The sequence below is a fragment of the Saimiri boliviensis genome, chromosome 7, assembly GCF_048565385.1.
Source record: "Saimiri boliviensis isolate mSaiBol1 chromosome 7, mSaiBol1.pri, whole genome shotgun sequence".
Taxonomy (NCBI): Eukaryota; Metazoa; Chordata; class Mammalia; order Primates; family Cebidae; genus Saimiri; species Saimiri boliviensis.
Genome location: NC_133455.1, coordinates 27084216 through 27105257, shown reverse-complemented (window position 1 = coordinate 27105257; position 21042 = coordinate 27084216). Strand labels below are relative to the sequence as shown.

The following is a 21042-nucleotide window of genomic DNA, read 5'->3' as shown; positions in this document are numbered from 1 at the left end:
TATTCCATTACTGCCTTGTATTGCGTCTTTTTCTTTTTGAGACAAAGTCTCACTCAGTCGCCCAGGCTGGAGTGCAATGACAGGATCTCAGCTCACTGTAACCTCTGCCCTCCTGGGTTCAAGCTATTCTCCTTCTTCAGCCTCCCAAATAGCTGGGATTACAGGCACATGTTACCAGACCCAGGTAAGTTCTGTGTTTTTAGTAGAGACAGAGAGTTTCACCATGTTGGCCAGGCTGGTCTTAAACTCCTGACCTCAAGTGATCCTCCCACCTCAGCCTACCAAAGTGCTGGGATTACAGGCGTGAGCCACTGTGCCTGGCCTGTATTCCTTCTCGAGTGTGGGGTCCATGCTGCTTCTTGAGTGTGGGGTCGATATCACATTCTGCTTTTAAATTTCCAATCTCATTCAACAGAGTGCTTAACGAGGAGTAGACACACTCAGTAGACTAGTGGTTCTCAAACTTGTTAAAACATAGATTGCTGAGCCCCACCCAGAGAGTTTCCAATTCAGCAGGACCTGGGTAAAACCTGAGAATCTGCATTTCTAACAATCTCAAGTGACACTGACGCTGCTGGCCTAGGGACTTTAATAAGCATTTTAAGAGGTGTTTGTGAAATAAACAAAAGATGCACTTGATAAACATTTCCCTGAAAAAAATCCTATCACCAAGGGCTACAAAAATGAATCTTCAAAAGATCAGGATAAAAGATATATATTACCAACATTTACTTCTAAATAAGAAGCAAAAGTAGAAGCAGCAGAAAAAAAGAATGACAAAAGAGATCAGGGAACCAGATGAAAAAACATATCAGAAAAATTTTAGGGTCACCACTCGTTGTTTCCCTTTTAGCCCGACCTGATAATTTCTTATGATCAGACCAGAAATTAAAAATAAGTTCATTTTTCTTTTTTTTTGTTTTCTTTTTTTTGAGACATAGTCTCACTCTGTCACCCAGGCTGAAGTGCAGTGGCCCAATCTCAGCTCACTGTAACCTCTATCCTGAGCACAAGTGATTGTCATGCCTCAGCCTCCTGAGTAGCTGGGACTACAGGTGTGCACCACGATACCGGGCTAATTTTTATATTTTTAGTAGAGACGGGTTTCGCCATGTTGGCAAGGCAGGTATTGAACTCCTAACCTCAAGCCATCTGCCTGCCTCGGACTCCTAAAGTACCAGGATCAAAGGCATAAGCCACCGCACCTGGGCAATAGGTTAATTTTTCTGACTCAGCCATATATTTAAAAATATTCTAGGGAAACACTGACTCAATAAAACCAAAACTGGGAAATTTTCATAAGAAAATCATTAGGAATGAATGTCAAAATGATGCATCCAGAGAGTCGTGAAGCCCTGTTTATATTAACCAGAAATTTGGAACAACTTATATGTTTGGCAAAAGAAATTAGATTCAATAAATGATGATATGTCCATAAACAGAATGCTCTAAGACCTTTTCAAGTGTCTTACAGGGAAATGTATACTGACACAGCAAAGATGCATGAGACAACAACTGAAAAGCGAAATAGTCTAAAAAACGGTTTACACAGCACGGTCTCACTTTGGACAAAAACCACAAATATACAGAGAAACAGATAAAAACAGAGATAAGGATAGAGAACTATTCAGCAAACTGGGAGTCAGAACAGAAATTATTTTTTAATTTTAACATTTCTATTTCAGTCATTTCTACAATAAACACAGACTGCCGTGTAATTTATTTACAGGGTCTTAAAAAAACAAATGATAGTCTGTGGGCGGTTTATTCTCCCCATTTCTTCTCATGAAGGACCAAAGAGTTGAACTGAAGCCTGAGCGTTTGTATAAGCTTTTCCCCACCCTGCTCTTCTGCAAACACCACACAATTCGGGCTCCATTTATAAGGCGTCTGCTGCACGAACCCCCTTTCTTGGTGCTTACTGGACCTGCTCAGGGTTAATTTCGAACTCAAAGAATGTAACCTTGAATAACTCCATAGCACCACCAAAGCAACTGGCTTTGGGGAATGACATTTACAACGCATCCATTGTTATGTGGTCACCCAGCAAACTGTCATTTTTCAGAAACCAGGGCTGTCTCACAGACTGGTTTTCAATAAGGTGGGTTGCTTAGCAACGGCCAAGGAAGTAAGAAGGCAGAATAAGGCATCCGCCAGAGACATTTTATGACCAAAATGAGCTGCACTCATGTGTCTGCCTGTGTTCAAGGTAACCAAGTAAGAGATAACACCCAGCTATTTTTGCATCATGAGGAAAAATATTTGGCTTCTGCCCAGGAGGGCAATTATCTCAAAGTCTTGGCAAGCCCCATGGTATGAGAAATGGTAACTGATACGGGGGTGAAGAAAAAAATCACTGACCTTCATAAATACTGATGATATGAGGATGGTTGAGAGATGACATGATCTCAATCTCTCGTCTGATGTGAACCATGTCTTGTTCATCCTTAATTTTGTCCTTACGAATGGATTTTATAGCAACCTATAAAGTCAGGAAATGAAATGTTATTCAGAGAACTAAACAGATGCAAATCAGCCATTGGGGGAGTTTGGAAAATAAATACAGATGTTACTTGTTGGCAGAACTGACAATAACCAAAACAAAGCTTGAAAATGCCCCCTGTCATGTCTTTCATATGTAGCAAAAACACCCTTTTCCTAGCAACAGAAAACATCAGGTTTTAACAGCCTGGGATTTCTGATGGTTTGTTTTTAGTTTGTTTGTTTGTTTGTTTGTTTGTTTGCTTCATAAAGTAGAGGCTGCTTAACACAGCTAGAGTCATTTACTCCATGAACCCTGATCCTCTGAAAAAAGAAAAAAGGCAAGTTCAGTTTACAGGGCATTGATGATGAAACGTTGGTTAGGTGAAATTGGTCCCACTCAGCTCCACTGTGCGGCTGCCACAGCAGTGGCTACAGAAATCATTACTGCCTGGCCAACCCCGAGGCCAGCTCTCCCTCAAGCCTTGGCTTTTAAGACTCCAGGCTATGCTGTGTTTATGCAAGAGCTAGGAAACCAATTTCTTCCTCTATCCTTCCTCTTGCCCAAGGCACCTTCGATAGCACATGGTATGATGAGAGGGCTCTGCTAGACCAGTCAGGGTGAAACAAAGGGACTGACAGCTCATCTCTCTGCCCGGCCCCTGTCAATTCCCAAAGCTCAGCACCAATGTTACAAATCCAAACTGCAGAGACCTGCCAGGGCCAACACACAGAGCAATTACTCAGAAGAAACACATCAAGAAAAAGGCATGAATGGCAATAGGAACCTAATAAGGAAAAGAGTGTTTGCCAACAGATTCATCCTTGCTTACAAACAAGCTGGCTGGTAACTTAATCAGATTGGCTCTCAGGGTGCCAAAAACTACTGGAGGAAGGGACTATCCACAGGTAACACAGAACCCACCAGTCGATTTGCTGCCGGATCAGAAAGCCTACCTAGTTCTCTTCCAGGCTGGTCCTTTTGTGACTTCAACTCTCACCTGTTGAGGTCAGGTAACCTTTCCTAGAGGAAAGGCAGCCAAACCATCCTTCCAAATTATAAAGGCATAGAGTTATCTGGAGGAAAGAGAGCCCTTGTTACCAGCAGCCCACGGCCACACCTTGCCTATCTCACAGTCAACCCCAGCCAGCCTCAGTAAGGATATATTCACTTTTGGGAGCACGTGCTACCTCTGACTTGCACCAGCTCTCAACCAAGCACTGCAAACGGAAACGTTTCTAAAATACATCAGTTCTTCTATGACTCAGCAAGAACTGGGAAGCTGTTATGATTGTTTTTGCTATGTGCTGACCTCCCAAAAGACAGGTTCATCTGACTAACAGCTCCCTGGATTTCTCCTTGCAGGCCTTACCCCAGTGGTGATTAAATGAGCCTTTGTGTCTTTACCTGACTCTACACATACGGGGATCTTATTCACAGTTTTTTTTTACCTCCAAACCTTAACATCATGCTTGGCATACGGTAGACCTGAGAAAACACTCAGTGTAGGCAGGTAGACAAAAAAGGAAGGAAAGACAAAGGGAAGGAGGAAAGGAGGCGAGCTGGAGGGAGGGGAGTCTTGATGTTATTAACTGATGCAAGCCCAGACCAGAGAAGTGGTAGCAGAGCTGGGGCAAAAAAGGGGAAACCACCCCAGTTAAATAATACTGCCCAGACAAGCATAATAGTAAGATGATCAAGAATTTCTGTAACATCTATCTACACAGGCAACAGAGGAACAGATAAACGAATATGAAACACAGGACGCCCTGCTGTAAACCCAGGGGCAGGCTCCACCTCCCTTGAACCATGGGTGGACCCATGGCTGGATAGAAGGAGGATGCATGGAGATGAATGAGCCTTCCAGCTTAAAGGCCCCTTTTCAGCAGAGAGCCAGACTCAGAGCTACCCCAGGCCCTCACGACAGCCCCATTCAGTACCTAGCAAGAAAAACTTCCCTTCGCTTACGTCAAATGTAAAGATATGGCTGGATGGCTTTATTTTATCTGGGGAAGGGCTACAATCCTGGGAGCTTGTTCTGGGAGGAAGCAGGCAGTGAACACACACAGGCCGTGGAGGATGTGGGTGGCTGCTGGAACAACTCCTACATTCCTCCATAAGCTAAAGATGGGCGAGGGTAGAAACCACCCCTTTGATTATGCGGCAAGCTGAACTTGACCTCAAGGAGGCTCTATTGTCAAGTTACAATAGGCATAAATTCTTCACCATGCAGGGTCAGAGGAGGGTAGCAACATTCTAAGGTGTAAGAAAATAAGCCCACTTGCTGATTCCCGACGAACAGCGCAGCGAGGCAGAGGATCCCATGGTGCCATCGCCAGGGGATGCTTCCAGCTGGGTGTGAAAAGGAAAGTGCCCACATTCTCATGAAGCCTTGCTCAGCACTGAGGAAACTAAAAGGGCTCCATAAATGTTAATAAGCATGGTGGCTGTCTCTCCACAAAAATTTCCCTTTTCCTACAATGAATCTTCCATTGAAAATGTAAAAGAGGGCGCATTCTGCTTCTCTATTTCAAAGGGGTGACAGGAAGTCAGGAGGAGACAACGCTAGAAATCCCTTTCATCTGTGCACCTGCCAAGCCTGGAGAAAGGACATTCAGCTCTACTCCAGAGTGGTGGGACCCAGCCGAAGTTCAGCCAGCCAGTTAATGACAAAACACAAAAACAACACTACTGCTAATAACAATGGCCAGCCTTCATTAGCCACTTAAGACATGGAGCAGACACCATGCTGAATGCTCTACCAGGGATCTTTGCACTCTTCTCATCCAAGCCTCAGCTTCACACCACCCTCTCAGAAGGACCCTTCCTGACCCCTCTAGCGGATAAGGCCACCCTTATGGCCACCTCCCTCTCTCTACACCCTTCCCATTTTATCTTATTTGGGGCATTTCACACCAAATACTTTATTAGCTGCATATTCAGCCTGTTTTTGTAGCATCCAAGGAGCTAAGAATGGTTGTCACATTGAGGTTTGTAAAGAAAAAAACAAGGAAATCTGAAATGCAGCTCCTGTCTGCATTTACAAGAGTGTCCGCTTCAGGAAGTTGAAGAATACACTGGGCCAGTCCACAGACAGTATTGCATAATGCTTAGAAACAAGGCTTAAGTCCAGGCTAATACCACTCTCCAACTGTGTGACATTGGCAAGTTACATAACCTCTCTGTGCGCTAGTTTTCTCATTCATCTAGTAGAGAAATAATAATAATACCTGCCTCACAGGTCCTGGTGAGGAGTACATGTCAGGTGCTCAAGAATACGCCTGGGCCAGGGGGTAACTGCTCAATAAGCGTCAGTCTTTTTTAACCCAGAATGAGTGTCCTGAAAGTAGAACCTTCCTTTTTCCTTTCTTTTTCAGAGCAAACTTGAATTCCTCCCGGCTCCTCAAGAGACAGTGAGTGGAGATCTTGGGGACATGCTTCCAAAGTACATAAAGGACAAGAGCATCTCCATCCCGGGTCTTTACCTTGCAACCTCGTCTGAAATCAGGAAGACCAGCTGGGCACACACCATTATCAGCAGGGCCCCTGAGGCAGGAGGATTCATAACTTGAACCCAAAAAGCAACCCCAGGACCATTTCTCCATCCACTCCCACACCGTCTCCTTTGACCATTCAGCTGAACGGGCACAAACATATTTCTACTTAGAATCAAGTCTGCCTCAAGATAGCCACACTTCAGCCTGTGTGAAATGTGACTTTTTATCCACTTGTTCTTTTTGAAAACGTACCATGTACCAGGCTACAAAGGAGGAAGGCAGCATGACTGCCCCAGCCCTCAAGGTGGGTGGTGGGGTGGGAAAGGTACGGGCAATGAGCAAAACTCACACCAGTAATTACATAATTGCCCTCGTGGCCAGGGCTACCGAAGAAATGTACAGACATGCCCGGCATTGCAGAGGAAACCTCCTCTCCAGTTTTCCTCAATTCCCGCATCTACAAAGAAACACAGAGGTAAGGAAGGGGCCCAACAGGAAGGGATTACCAAATGTCTGAAATCACATGCCCTCCACCCCCAAAAATCCCATTTGTTCCTGCACAAGTCAGAGAGCCTGCGAGGAGTAGGGAACTCAGGTGTTTAAGCCCGACTCACGGTACAGCCACATTCATAAATGTTCCCAAGTCTAGACAGCACCGTGTGCCTCATAAACAATCTGCTTTTAAGTAAGGCCACCCTATTGCTTAATGTTAAAACCTTCTGCAACAGCAGGTTTGGTGGAGAACCTGTGAATCCTGCCCTGCAGTGCCTGCCTGTTTAAGAAGCAAACTCAGCCCAGCCGATTCCCGTCTCTGTAACACGCAACAGGCACAGCCTCCTCCTGCGAGTTGGAGGTTTTTCCTTTTTTGAATCATCACCAAAAACCACCTGCTCTGTGGTCTGCTGGGCGTCCTCTCCCACAGAGGCTGCTGTGGGTGTTCAGAGCTCGGTGACCTAGGCAGGGTTGTGGATGCAGAGTGGAAGAGTAAAAGCTCAGACTGTCACCAACTGGGTGACCTCAGGCAAGCCCGAACTTCCCAGGTCTCAGTTTCTTCATCTGTAAAATGGGGTTAGAAAAAATTCTGTTTCTTGGGGTTGTTGTGAGGAGTGGAAATGAGGTAAGTAAAGGCCCCAGCACACAGTATTCACTGAATGGTAGTGATTACAAAGCACACTTAAAGGGTAACGAGCCCACGGCAAATCATGTCAGAGGTCTCTCTGCTCCCCTCCACCCCCACACGCATCCTTCTCCTCCCCACATTTGCACAGTGGTAAATAAAAGCAGGTTAAAATTAATATCTGGCCAGCCCCAGCGTGTCCTGGTGTCTGATGGAGAGGACGCCTGTGGAGCACAGGACCAGCCTTGGAGGCATGGTGGAGAGTAGGGGCAGGCTGTATGTTGTTGAGGCTCTAACCAAGAGGATGGCTGCCCTCCTCCTTCTGCAGCCATCTGCCTGCATGCTCATTCATTGACATAAGCTGGCCTTCAAGGAGTATTCTTATAAAGAAGTGCCTCTCACACAGGAGTCACCTGTGTATCTTGTAAAAGTGCAGATTCTGAATCCATAGGTCTGGGGTGGATCCAGCCAAAAATTCTGCCTTTCCAGCAAGGTCCCAGGTGATGCCAGCTCCAGGGACCACACTTTGAGTGGCCAGGTCTTAATGCTTTGTCTTTGGCCCTGACGTCTCAACATTTTTAAATCAGTGGCAATATTCTTAATAATAAAAATAATTAACATTTCTTCAGTGTTGACCATGTCCCAGCGGACCTTATTTCATTTAAACCTACCTACAGTTCCATTTTACAGATGAGAACATAGAGGCCAGGAAAGATAAATATTTCCCAAAGTTACACAGCTTGCAAAAAACAGTGGAGCTAGAATTCGAGCCCAGAGGCTGCTTATTTTTCAGGATATTAATAAAGCTGGGATGAATAGCAAACATCACGGGTCACAGAATTTCCGGGAGGATCCCAAAGGTTCCCTACAGCCTAGTGAGATGGATCCCCCTCCAAGCAGATGAAGTCTTACGGTGTCATATGTGAGGTCCCAAAAGGAGGGACTGGAGGTCTGAGCAGCAGGCAAGAAACACAGTCATAAATATGGCATTAGCATCACTTAGTGAGAACAAGTTTGCATCCTAATCCCAGCAACACAAGCTGACAACTACCCTGCCATTCACAAGGTGTGATCTCATACCCAGGCACGTTCCACGGGAGCTGCAGGGCTGCTCACCTGGGAGATGGACAGAGTGTGGGGCAAGGCATAGCCCCACTAAGGCTGCACCGGTCCAAAGCTCCAAGGATCACCAAGTAGCTTTCACTCAGGAAGGCTCTGCCCCACGACAATCACCACGGTGATGCCACCCATCTTGCAAACAAAGTCCCTAATTAATTAAATGACCCCTGGCTCTTTATGGAGGGGCCTGGCCAACTCAGAACAACACTCAGCAAGTTGCCATGATGCAATGGCCCCACGGGAACCAAGCCAGCTCTGCCTGGGGGCCCACGGGCCTCTTCTTCCCTTCCTCTTTGGCCTGTTGGTTCCTGTCTTACATGAATGTATTTCAGAAAGAAGTGGACTGGAAGCCAAGAGTTGTATCCACAGGCTCTGAGGCGAGGCACTGAAGCCAGGGAGCATGGCACGTGTAGCTAGGAGCTTTTCCTTGGAAGAGTGGCATCCCTCCATTGGCCCCATCAGCCCTTTAATCTTGTAAGAGGTTCTGAAAATTTAATCCTCTGTAACTTGGTTCTCAAACCTCTATTTCTCAAAATTCCCCGTAAAAAGAGAGGATGATTCCTGTAATGATATTGATTTCTCTCCTGCCATGAAAAATGCATTCTATTTTCAGAACATAAACAACAAAGCCCAGAGGACCTCAGAGGGCTAGGACATTTTTATCTACCAGGAAAGTCATTCCTCGGTCTCTAAGACTTACCCCACCCCTCTCCCCGTCAATGACTGAGCTAAGAATGTCATTATTGCAAGTGGTGATACCACAGGGAAGTGGAATTAGTGCCTAAGAAACCATCATCAGATTTACACTCCCTGTTGGGGTTTGTAAACATAAGATACAAACCATGGCTGACAAGGCAAGAACCAAAGAAATAGTGAAAAGCCCACTGGAAAGTTCCTGAGGGGTGGCCATGCCAAAAGTGAACGATAAAAAAAAAAAGCCTGAAAAGGACAATTAGAGGCTCTAGAGCAGGCGTCCCCAAACTATGGCCCGGGGGCCACATGCGGCCCCCTGAGGCCATTTATCCGGCGCCCGCCGCACTTCAGGAAGGGGCACCTCTTTCACTGGTGGTCAGTGAGAGGAGCACAGTATGCGGTGGCCCTCCAAAGGTCTGAGGGACAGTGAACTGGCCCCCTGTGTAAAAAGTTTGGGGATGCCTGCTCTAGAGCACTATCTGTCCAAGGGTGGTGAGCAGATCACCTGCCTCCAATCCCCTGGTTAGGAGGAAAAGGGAAACCGATTGCAAAAATGCAGATTCCTGGGTCCAGCCCAGAGCTAGTGAATGAAGGTGGTGGTGTTCAGGGTGGGGCTGGGGGCAGACCTGGTATTAGCATTCTTTTTTTTTTTTTTTGAGACGGAGTCTCGTCTGTCATCCAGGCTAGAGTGCAGTGGCGCAATCTTGGCTCATTGTAACCTCTGCCTCCCGAATCAAGGGATTCTCCTGCCTCAGCTTCCCGAGTAACTGGGACTACATACAAGTGCATGCCACCACGCCCAGCTAAATTTTTGTACTTTTAGTAGAGACGGGGTTTCACTGTCTTGGCCAGGAAGGTCTCGATCTCTTGACCTTGTGATCTGCCTGCCTTGGCCTCCCAAAGTGCTGGGATTACAGGCGTGAGCCCCCGTGCCCGGCCAGTATCAGCATTCTTTACAGCCTCTCAGGTGATTCTGCTGCACACAGAGGTTTGAGAGGAGTCATCTTAGAGCAGGGTAAATGTGGCCCTGACAACATCTATTATTCTGTAGCTGAAATAGGAAGCAGTTATATTACACACTAGACGACTGATGAAAATTAATGAACCGCCCGTTAATACAGAGCGGAATAAAACACAGGCTTCCTGGAGGAGGCTCGGTGACTTGAATTAATTTACCTCCCGTAAATGGAAAGTTGGCTTCCAAAGGATATCTCCCTAATCCCAGCCCAAGGCAAGCCTGTGGATGAGTGAGGCCAGGAGAGCTGGCTGCAGAAGTGTAACTTCACAGTCCGCACACACAATCCGGAGCATGAAAAAGCCTCTGGTAACACAAGAGACACTAACACAGGCAGTATCAGATTCAAAGAAAGACTGAAAATGCCAGGCTATTTAGCTGGGACTGGAGTTGCCAAGCAGCTGTTTATTTTTGAACTTTGGCATCTCTGAAGCCAAATGCAACACCAAATCAGAATCTAAAGTGCAACTGTTTCTCTTCCAGGTTACAATTGATCTGGGGAGGGAGAAAAAGGGCTGGGCCAGAGGGCTGAGGTTACTTATGACTTGGACAGCCTCAATTGGTAGCATCTAATCACTCTGACACTGTTTATAATAAGGCTTGGATAAGCTTAAGGTTGTGCAACTTTTATTTATCAACCTCCAAACCCAGAAGAACCCAAGCCAGCACTGCTAAGAAATCCAGGATCTGTACCTTGGGCTTGTCATCAGTCACAGCAACTCCTGCAGGCGGAGGCGACTCCTGCAGGGAGAGGGAAATGGATAATCACGCCACAAGCACATTTTCCTCACCTGCAAATGAGGAGGATGATGGTACCAACCTCACAAGGTTGCTGTGGCAACACGGCAGATTGCGTATGTGATGGAAGGTGCAGAAGGCAAATAGCAACTATGGCAGAAGCCAAAATGAGCACCGTTATCAGTAGATGTTAGAGCTGTAAGGACTTAGAATGTTCTATGCCAATCTCCTCATGTTCCAGATGAGGAAACTGAGTCCCAGAGAAGTTAAAGTACATACAGGCCCAAGTTCATGAAGTTATCAGCAGCACTGGAATTGAAACAAGAGTCCTGATTCCCACTCCAGGAGGGATAAACACTCTGAGCAAGGAGTCCTATCGCACCAAATACTAAGCCACACTGAGCAGCAGGGCTGACACTGCCACATAAAATTTCACATTTACATGGGAGGCTGCCCCAGCCACAGCCAAGTCCCCAGAATAGTTGCATCATTAATAAACGGAGATGGGGAGTGGCAGGTACCCTTCAGGGAACTGACGAATCACGACTTGTGCTGCAGCATGGTGTATTCCACCTCCATCTAATGCCTGGACTGTCCTCACATAGCTATGCCAGACACGCTGTTTTCAGTTCAGTTCAATCCAAACCTTCCCCCAATTTTTGAAGGCCGATTTAATATCACCCACGAATATGCGTATTTGGGAAGTTTTTATCCCACCATTTCTTAATTCATTGCAAACATTGCTTTTAAATGTTACCGTCAGGCCACTATTGAACCACTATCTTTGGAGACAAATGAGCTAGGAACACAAAGACCTAAGAAGCAAAATTAGTTTTCCAAACAGAAAGGAAATTCGTCTATTGAGGTTAGCTAATCCAGGTAAGCAGAACCAAAAAAAAAAAACAAACAAAACAAAAAAACAAAAAAAAACTTTTCTTGATTTCTTAATGTGGTAAAATATAACAAGGAAAAAAGAGGCATGACTTTCTATTTTAATTTCAATCATCAACGGTTTTATAAATAAGTGAAAGAGAAGATTCCACAGAAGTTATTTTTATCCAGACAGAATCCCTTCTGTTTAGAAAACTTATTTAAGTGCAAGACCTATAAGATAGGGTGGGAGCTAAGGTGCAGGCTGCAGTCCATCCCCCAAAGCCTCTGGAGAGCACTCAGGAGCCCCTGAGTCCTCTCTCATCATCTCCTCGCAAGCATATTTTTCCTTCCAAGAGAAGCTCTCATTGTCTATTATTCCCAGAGTTAGCAGGCTGGTTCCTGCTCCCCAGCCCATTGCAAGACCCATTGGGTGGGCTGTCAGCTCCCTCATTAGCACCTCACAAGCCTGCCTGCTGGGATGCTCTTGCTCATAGCAGCAGCACCTCTGGCTGCAAATGCACAGCCCCAAACACCCACAGGCTGAGCTCCCAGGAGTGTGCTGGGCCCCAAGCGAGCATCTCTTGCCATCCAGTCATGGGGGTGAGCCTCACCCAGTACTCAGTTCTCAGTTCCTACCCTCAAGGAGGCTGGTGCACAGGTCTGTGGCCGTCTCAGAGACCCAAGGAGTGGGCTGAGTTGGGCAGTGTGCTCACGCCCCTAGACGTTCGCACCTGCCATTTTCTCTGCCAGGATCCCCCACACCCTATCCTCACCGCGAACATTTCCAGTTGACCAACTCCTCTGCACCCATCTGCCGCAGTCATGGCCAATCCCCTGCAAGGACCCCTTTGCAGATATGGGTCCCCTTTGATAACCTCGCTTACCATTGCTCATAAGCTTCATTCGCACCGAGACAATTTCTGTTCTACCTCCAGTACTGAGCATGCACCCAATGTGTAGTATATGTACAGAAAATCTGTTGCTAAAATGGAGCCCAAGTATGAAGAAGGGCTCCTCACAAACAGAAAATCACAGTGGGAAGTCTAATCATTCCAGCCAACCTAAACCTCAGCCACCTGCCGCTGAGCCTTCTTTTACTTGCTTGTAAAAGAAGGACTCCCTTCTTGTCCCACAATCACTGAGACTAAACTTCCTCATCTTCCAAATGGAGACAATAACGGTGTCCACTCCAGAGGGGTTGGGGATGACTCACAGTAGCAGCTAGCAGTCCTAATGATTACCAGTTACGAGCCCTTACTATGCGCCAGGCCCTCAGTACCTTTCTGTTAAGTCTCTCAACCTCTTACTCATTAAATTCTTACAAAAACATTATTATTTCTCCTTTCTCAATGAATATAAACTGAGTCTCAGTGACATTAAGCAACATGCCCTAAGGCCCATAAATAAACAGAAGATCTGGGTCTCCATACGCCACCTTGGAAGCATACTGACGAAGCAATCAGCACAGTGCCTGGCACATAGTAGGTGTTACATAAATACGAGCTGAATCAGAACCTCTGGACATGAAGAGCCCATCAAGGCCACATGGCCTTGTCCCCACCAGAAGTCTTTTTGTAAGCTAATATTTAAACCACTTCCATCTTCAAAACTACATCTATCAATCAGTGTTCCTGCTGCCTTCTGTAAGACCAGGTGGGCAAAAGGCAGAATTGTACGGGAGCAGCTGGGAGGTGCACCCCTAAAACTATGTGGGAATCAGTCAGTTCCCCAGCAAGCAATTTTGGAAAATCCATTCTCGATAAGACATTGATCCAGTCCTAGAGAACATGCTTAGCCCTGGCAATGTGATGCTTCCTTTCTCTTGAATTTAAAGCCTTGGGGCAAAACTGGCTCAGATAGCGGATTGTTCAAATGTTGTGGAAGGTCTGGTTGGGAAGCTAATCAGAACAATTTGAATGTGCAGCTCAGCAAGGACACTCCTTCCTGGATCAAGCGTTGCTTTGATGGCAATGCTTTATAAGAACCATTCCCTTACAACAAAACTGTCAAATCCAGCAACCACAGGCCAGAAACATCCCTGCGGAACCCCGCCAAGCTGCTTTCTGATGTACTGTACACACAAATACCAATATTCCCCAGATGTTCTCCATGTAAAACATTTGGTTGGAGACACTGCTCTTCTTTCCCAAAAACTCTTACATTTGTTTAATGGACTCATACAGTTCAGCTAAAATATCCTGGAGCAGACATCTGAAGCCAGCCTGGCTCTAATGTGAGCATCCCATCTGCAGAAAAGACCAACAAGTAAATAACATTGTCCTTCCCAAGATTTATGCTCCCTGCATCTTTAAGCAGGTCATAAAATGTAAGCTATGTAAGGATAATAATGCAAGTTGCTTTCAAGTGTGTTTCTGAGTCCATCTCGGTATTAATCTAAGACTGATGTTCCAATAGAGACTGGCTCTGGTATGCTAACGAGGGGACTAAATTCTACCTCTTACTACCTCAAAAAAGAAATCTAAAAATCTGTCACTTGAGCAACATAGATGATTGAGATAGAGGTAGGTTTTTCCCGGTTTTAATTACCCACATATAGCAATAGCTCCTCTATGCCAGAACCACTATCCTTTAATGTGTAGTATAAAACATATGTACGAGGCAGCAAAATTGGAAATGCACTTGACCTTGAGTCAGGAGGCCCAGCTCAGCCACATTCTGAGTGACTCCAACCAGCCCTATTTCCCTTAAGGCAGCTCATCCTGTTACCCTGAAAACACAACTTCACTCTTGGGGCGCCATTCAGCCCTGAAGAGTTTGGAGAAGGGAAATAAGCCCTTAGAAACATCACTCAAAGAAATGCCACGAATTCCATGCACAGAGCCCCTGCAGATGGTCACCCATAGTTTTCCCACTAACACAATTAAGAGGAAGGCTCAGCCACAGCAGATCTGTAGGGAAGCTGGAAAAATGCAACTGGAAAGCTGCTAGGCACAGCCTCACTGACAGAAGCAAGACATGACAACTCACTTTCCCATCTTTAACTTTTCTGTATCTGGTGAGTTTTCAGCATTGAGCATGCACTATTTTCACTAAGAGAAGAGAAGAATTTTGTTTTTTAAAAAGGTCACAAAAAGGAATGAAAGTTAATGAGCGAGATGATGACAGACAAACTATAAATAGCAGACACGCGATTTCCAAAATACAGTACCGAGGCCCATTGAGGAGAATTTTCTCAAACTCATCAAGAAAAAGTTTTCACTACCTTCAAGGAACTTTGTTTTAAGAAGGCAAGAAAATGTGCATCCAACTAAGAAAGAATTCCTTAAGAAATGCTGGCAATGTTGAAGAGGATTGGCTCCTAAATGGATGAGCTTCAATTATCTGGAAAAGTCTACTTCGAGCTCTCTACTATAACTTATTACTATTTCCACTTAGCCAAAGCATTCGATGAACCAGAGTTCTCCATTCCCTTGACTGAGGCTCACAGCAGACTGAACACGAGAGGCTGCTGGCTACTCTCTGCTTTTCCCACACTGGTCCACACAATTAGCCAACTACCCACCTTCATCTCAGCCAAGTCTACTGCTTCCAATACGGCAGCCTCTGCACACCATGGCCTCCAACCGGACCAGAAACCTGAGGCCCCGCAGCCACCGCCCCTCTGCTAAGGATAAGAAGCCCAATTTCAGACTTAGGTTTGCCCTCATCATCGCCAAGAAAAGGCAAAGTGCAATGAGATGACATACAAATGCCCGACATTGTGCCCGACGTACAGTATATGCTCCACAAACGCTGGCTGTTATCATTTTTATTATCATAATGTTAAAAAAGAGACCTTATGCAGAGATGTGTGCAGCGCCACAGTAAAAACTTCAAAATCTGGGACTCACAGGATGATGTCGGGGGCAAAGTGAGAAGGGGGCTGGGAGAAAAGGAGCAGCTGTCACCTCTTCAGAGAAGCCATTTCAGGTCACCCCGCTAACAGAAGTCCCTCCAAATGTACTTCTGTAGCCCCCAGGGAATTGATTTCGCAGGATGGAATTATTTCCCTGAAATAAACAGACAGTCAAAGGTCACCACAACTGGGGCCTATAAAGAAAACAAGCCAGCTGCCGATTTGCAGGCAGCTTATGATGCAAGACAGCACGAGGTCTCGGCGCAGGTCCAGTCGGAAGGGCTTCCGACACACCAGTCCCGTGGGGAATGAGGATGGAGGTGGGGGCTCGCCTTCCTGTGAGTAAGGTCCCAGCTTGACCACGCATGGATGGGGACACCTTCCGGAGTGCAGACCCTGGAACCACACTCCAGCCTGCGGCTCTCAAGCCTAGCAGTGCATTACAGTGACCTACGAGTCTGTTTACAAATACTGATACCTGGGCTCCCTCCCCAGACAGCCTCCTTTAGTTAGCCTGGGGTCAAAGTCCAGATATCAGTGTTATGAAAAGATCCCAGGTGATTCTCACGCTCAGTCAGGCCTGAGAACTAGCGGCACAATGGAAAGAACCCACAGCAGAATCAGGCAGACCTGAGTTTTTAAGTCCAATGCTCTCCTGCTTACGTGAGCAGATCAGCCACTCTGAGTATCAGTTTATTTAACCCTAAAGTGAGAAATGATCGTCACTCCCCATCACAGAGCTGCTGCGAAGACCGTACAAGATAATGGATGTAAACTGTCTCATTTAGTGGAGCTTGCAGAAGGCACACACAAGGTGGTTTCTAAATGTTAACCCTTCTTCCTTTCAAGGTTCTCCCACATGGGTCAGGAGGTCTGGGCAGCTCTGCCTTTCTAAGTGTTTTAAAAAGGGTGGGAGGCTGGGCGTGGTAGCCCACGCCTGTAATCCCAACACTTTGGGAGGTCAAGCCCAGCAGACCACTTGAGGCCAGGCATTCGAGACCAGCCTGGCCAACATGGTAAAACCCCATCTCTACTAAAAATACAAAAATTAGCCAGCATGGTGGCGGGCACCTGCAATCCCTCCCACTTGGTTGGCTGAGGCACTAGAATCACTTGAACCTAGGAAGCAGAAGTTACAGTGAGCCAAGATTGTGCCACTACATTCCAGCCTGGGGTACAGAGCAAGACCCTGTCTTAGGAAAAAGAAAGGTGGGGAAGAAGGTACATCTTTTCCGAAAAGCAAGCATGAACAGGAGTGCTGACAGAACAGGTTGGTGGATTCCTACAAACACACAAAACACGCACATAGAACCCCTGGAACAGCAGAACTATGTAAAAACGGAGTCACAAGCAGCAAAGGTGCGGAAAACCCAATCTTTAAGATTTGCTTTGCTTTTCCCGTCTAGAAGAAAACCTGTCTTGCGTGTGGCACTTTCTCAGGAAGTCTTTGCCTGTGCCTCTGCCTCCTCCATCAGACCAGGTGCAGGTCTTACGCCTGGGTGTCCTGCACAGGGCTGGTGTCTGGTAGGCCCAAGGGAATGTCCATTGGACAGTTCAGCTCCTTGAGGGCAGGGCTGGGCATCTGTAGATCAACGGTGCTCATAGCATCCACATGTGGTAATCTCCTAAGCAGGCATTTTCTAAGTATACCGGAACTTTGAAGCAACTAGCAGAAAAGGATAAAAAGGCACACTGGGCATTCAGGAGGCAGCTGCCCCAAGTCCAGTGGCCATGAGTGGCAGCACCACAGCAGTTCAGGATTTCCAAATCTTATAAGGAGTGTAAACATGGGCAAGTGACTTAGTTTTCTGGGCCTGTTTATCCACCTGAAAAATGGGACCATAATGGTGTGCACCTCTTAAGGTTACCATGGGGATGAATTCAGGTCAGTGACTGACATGCTTAGAATATCACCTGGCACATAATTGCTGCTATACCATTGTTTGCTATTATTATTACTCCATGATTGGAAAACAAGAAAACAAACCTCAAGTTTCAGGCCCAAATAAGAGCCCTTCATTTATCATAAGAGAAGGTGTAGAGTACAGAAAATGGTGTGGTGAATCCCCAAATGAATACAGCAACGAGCTTACCATTGTCCAGAGCTGTGTTCTCAAAATAAAGACCATGGACTTGCCCGTCACATTCCCTCGAGCTGCTTGGTTAAAATACAGAAGACAGGTGTCCCAAGTCCCACCCCATCCCTGTTGAATCAGAATTAGATTTCTGAGGTGTCCGTGCCAAGGATGGTATATTTTAACAGGTGCACCTAGGAGATTCCCATATCCCTGAAAATGTAAGAGCCACTGGATTGAATAAGCTCCTTACCTAGAGGATCTATGTCTGTTTGTTCATCACTGTATACCCAGGCCTCGCATAATGCCCAACCTGTAGTCCATGCTCGACAGATATGAGAAGAATCCATTCCATGGTTTCAGCTCTAGAAGCATTGGTTCCATGTGTTTGAAGGCCCGCTGTGTGTCAGGCCCATGCAAAGCAATGCTGATTCAGGCAACTTCTTTTACTCTAAAAATCGCTGCTGGTTGCTTACTGCCTACCAGAAACTGTTCTCGACACTGGAGATACAACAAACGTGATGAACGAGGTTGCTTAGAGATATAATACCTTACAGATCATAATAGGTGCTATGGAGCTAATAAAGCAAGGTACGCGGCCAAGTGCATGCCCCGTCCTCATTTAACCCAGTGTCTAGAGCAGCACCCGTCCTGCCCCGCAGAACTTTCTATGATAATGGAAATAATCTAGTCTGCAACATCCCATGATAGACACTAGCCACACAGGGCTACTGGGTGCTTAAAATGTGGCTGGTGCCACCGAGGAACTGAATTTTCTTTCATATAATTAATTTTAACTTTCATAGCCATATGTGTCCTTATTAGACAGTGCAGGTCGAGAGGCAGAGAGAGAGATATATGAGCTGGAAATTACAACACCAGGCAACATGAGCTATGAGGAGGGGAAGACAGAGCACCATGTGCTATCAAATGCCTCTCACCCAATTACCAGATGCCCTAATGTTCTCTGCCTCTGGGGACTGAAAGAACAAGGTCAGGTACCAGGCATTGTGCTCGGGCTGGAATTTTTATAGCCCATGATCAGTTGAAAATGGTATGCAGCCCGGCCAAGCCCCAGAGACCACAGCTCAGAATCACACCATCATCTGCAAAGCCAGGTCACAGCTGCCAAAGACATCTCTTTCCTCCCCGTCATTCTGCTGATGGTCATTTTGTCCTTGGCTGGAACGTCCCACTGGGCCCGAGACACTGCAAGGATTTGATGAGATTGCTTCGCTTCAAGCGTAAGTACGAGTGCAAGCCTCCTAAATTCCACCGGAAAATTGGTGGCTAATCCAAACATTTCATAAAATTAGAACTCATTGTGGGGCTGAAAGGAATCCAGACTGTGCCACCACCAGAGAAATGCAAAATATTTGTTATAATGTTTTCCTTCATGAGCTGTTTTAAGAAGCAAGTGCTTTCTCCGCTTAAAGCAAAGGGGTTGGGGGAAAGGGAGAGTTTTTGTTTTTGTTTTGTTTTCCCTGTGGTTTGCAAAAAGCATCACCAGATGAAAAAGTAAGAAATCCTGCCTGACTCCCCAATACCTCAACTAGCAGGAATTATAATAAACCATCCAAATCTTAGCTGTTCTTGCCTTTATAAAGACAATGCTTTTCCTTAAAAAAATTGTATTTTCCTGGAAATTTTTATTTTTGCTCCTTAATTTTTTTCTCAGACTTCAGCCCCAGAATTTTTATATCCTGAGGTCTCATTAGCAGCGGAGATATTGCAATCATTCCTGCATGCATGCACATTGGCAATATTTACTTGTCAAGCACTAAGGCACTGGAATGTAAGCTGCAAGGAAGGGAGCAGGAATGTCATCTGTCTCACTGTCGCTGTCTCCGTGCCATCCAGAGTGGTATCTCACACAGAGAATGCAATCAATAAATATCTGTTAAGTGGCCGGGTGTGGTGGTTCATGCCTGTAACCCCAGCACTTTAGGAGGCTGAGGCAGGTGGATCACTGAGGTCAGGAGTTTGAGACCAGCCTATCCAACATAGCAAAACCCCATCTCTACTAAAAATACAAAAATTAGCCAGAGGTGGTAATGCACGTCTGTAGTCCCAGCTACTTGGGAGGCTGAGGCAGGAGAATCGCTTGAACTCAGGAAGTGGAGGTTGCAATGAGCCAAGATTGCACCACTGCACTCCAGCCTGGGAGACAGAGCCAGACTCTGTCTGAGAAAATAAATAAATAAATAAGTATCTGTTGAATGACTAATAAATTTTAAAACAAAACTCTGGTCCAAAGCGCTCATCTTACAGATAAGTTAGCTGAAGCCATGGAGAGCCATATCTTGCCAAGGTCACACAGTGTAAGTTGTGGCAACACCCCACAGCCATTCAACAAATATTTATTGCATTCTGACTGTGTGCCAGGCACTGAACTAGGATATAAATGAGGCACTGGGAGGATATAAATGAGTAAGACACAGAAGGACTGGGGTCATGAAATTAACTTCTTCACCTTGCTATTTTCCCCAAGCATGGAGGCAACTTCTCTGAGCTTTAACTCCAGTTCCAACAGTGCTTGCAGTCATGAACCCTGAATCAGACAGTCCAGCCCTAAATTCTGTGATCCCGGCTCTGTGACTTTGGGCGAATCGCTGGACCCGCTCTAAGCCTCTGTTTCCTCATCTACAAAATGAACGTGATCATAATACAGGTTCGAAGGCGAGAAAGCACATAAATAGTTACAACAGCACCTGGCACACACTGATCACTCAGCGATTCCTGCTATTAGAGTTGTTCAGGGAAGGATGCTCCCTCTGCTCTGGACCTTCCTAAACAACGACGTTAAGTGGAGATTTCTACTTTATTTCTCCTCTTCCGGTTCTCTACTACCTGCTTCATGCCCACTCACTTATTTGTTCCCTCCTCAGTGCTCCACTTGGTCCTGCCTGAAAAACAGATACCCATTAACCACGAGGAAGACGCAAAATGAGATTCTCCCCAGCGATGTGCTCGCTGCCCTGCCTTTCCAGGCAAACACCTTCACAGCTAGGCTTTGGGCTCACCACAGAAACAGACTATTAGCTTCCTCCCTGCACAGCTTCTGCTAATGGAAGAAAGAGTTCACTTTCAAATCTACTAAGAATCACACAAGGTAATTATCTTGCCTCAAGGACGGCTGAGAGCTTCTAAGGTTTGCTGGCTTCTGTCTTAATTGATACCGCGAAAGTCGAGGCTGCCTAATGGATATGTTTGATAGAAAGTAATGAAATTCCGAGAGATTAAAGAAGAAAAAAAATGCAACAAGAAATCAATCTCCTTAAATGGACCAGCAAGGAGGGATAAACATGGACCCCAAAGACTAAGGATCTTCAAATGTGAGGGTTAGATGCACATTCTCCAATCAAGACGAAGGTGAACTCCGGGGGGCAATATCTACTCCCCTGCCTCCCCCAGTGTGCCTCCCACAGAGCTATTTGAATAAATGGTTATAAACCTGCTACCCTGGGAGAGGCAGAAGGGAACATGTGCCACAAGAAAAAATGACAGAAATATTTCTACTCTTTCTTGGAAGCAGTCTAGGCTCATAATTTCGAGCTCAGACAGACATGAGTTGTCT

General features: G+C 46.0%; 1 protein-coding gene across 3 annotated transcripts in view; it reads right to left on the bottom strand.

Moving 5' to 3' along the window:
- NUAK1 (NUAK family kinase 1) overlaps positions 1-21042 on the bottom strand; it is a 104534-nt gene that overhangs the window by 39807 nt on the left and 43685 nt on the right. For 2 of the 3 annotated variants that reach the window (XM_074402299.1, XM_003929642.4), the window contains one exon: positions 2362-2482. The exons of the other annotated variant lie outside the window; for it this stretch is intronic. In XM_074402299.1, the coding sequence (XP_074258400.1) occupies positions 2362-2482 (121 nt within the window). The remainder of the gene's footprint in view (positions 1-2361; positions 2483-21042) is intronic. 3 annotated transcript variants of the gene reach the window in all.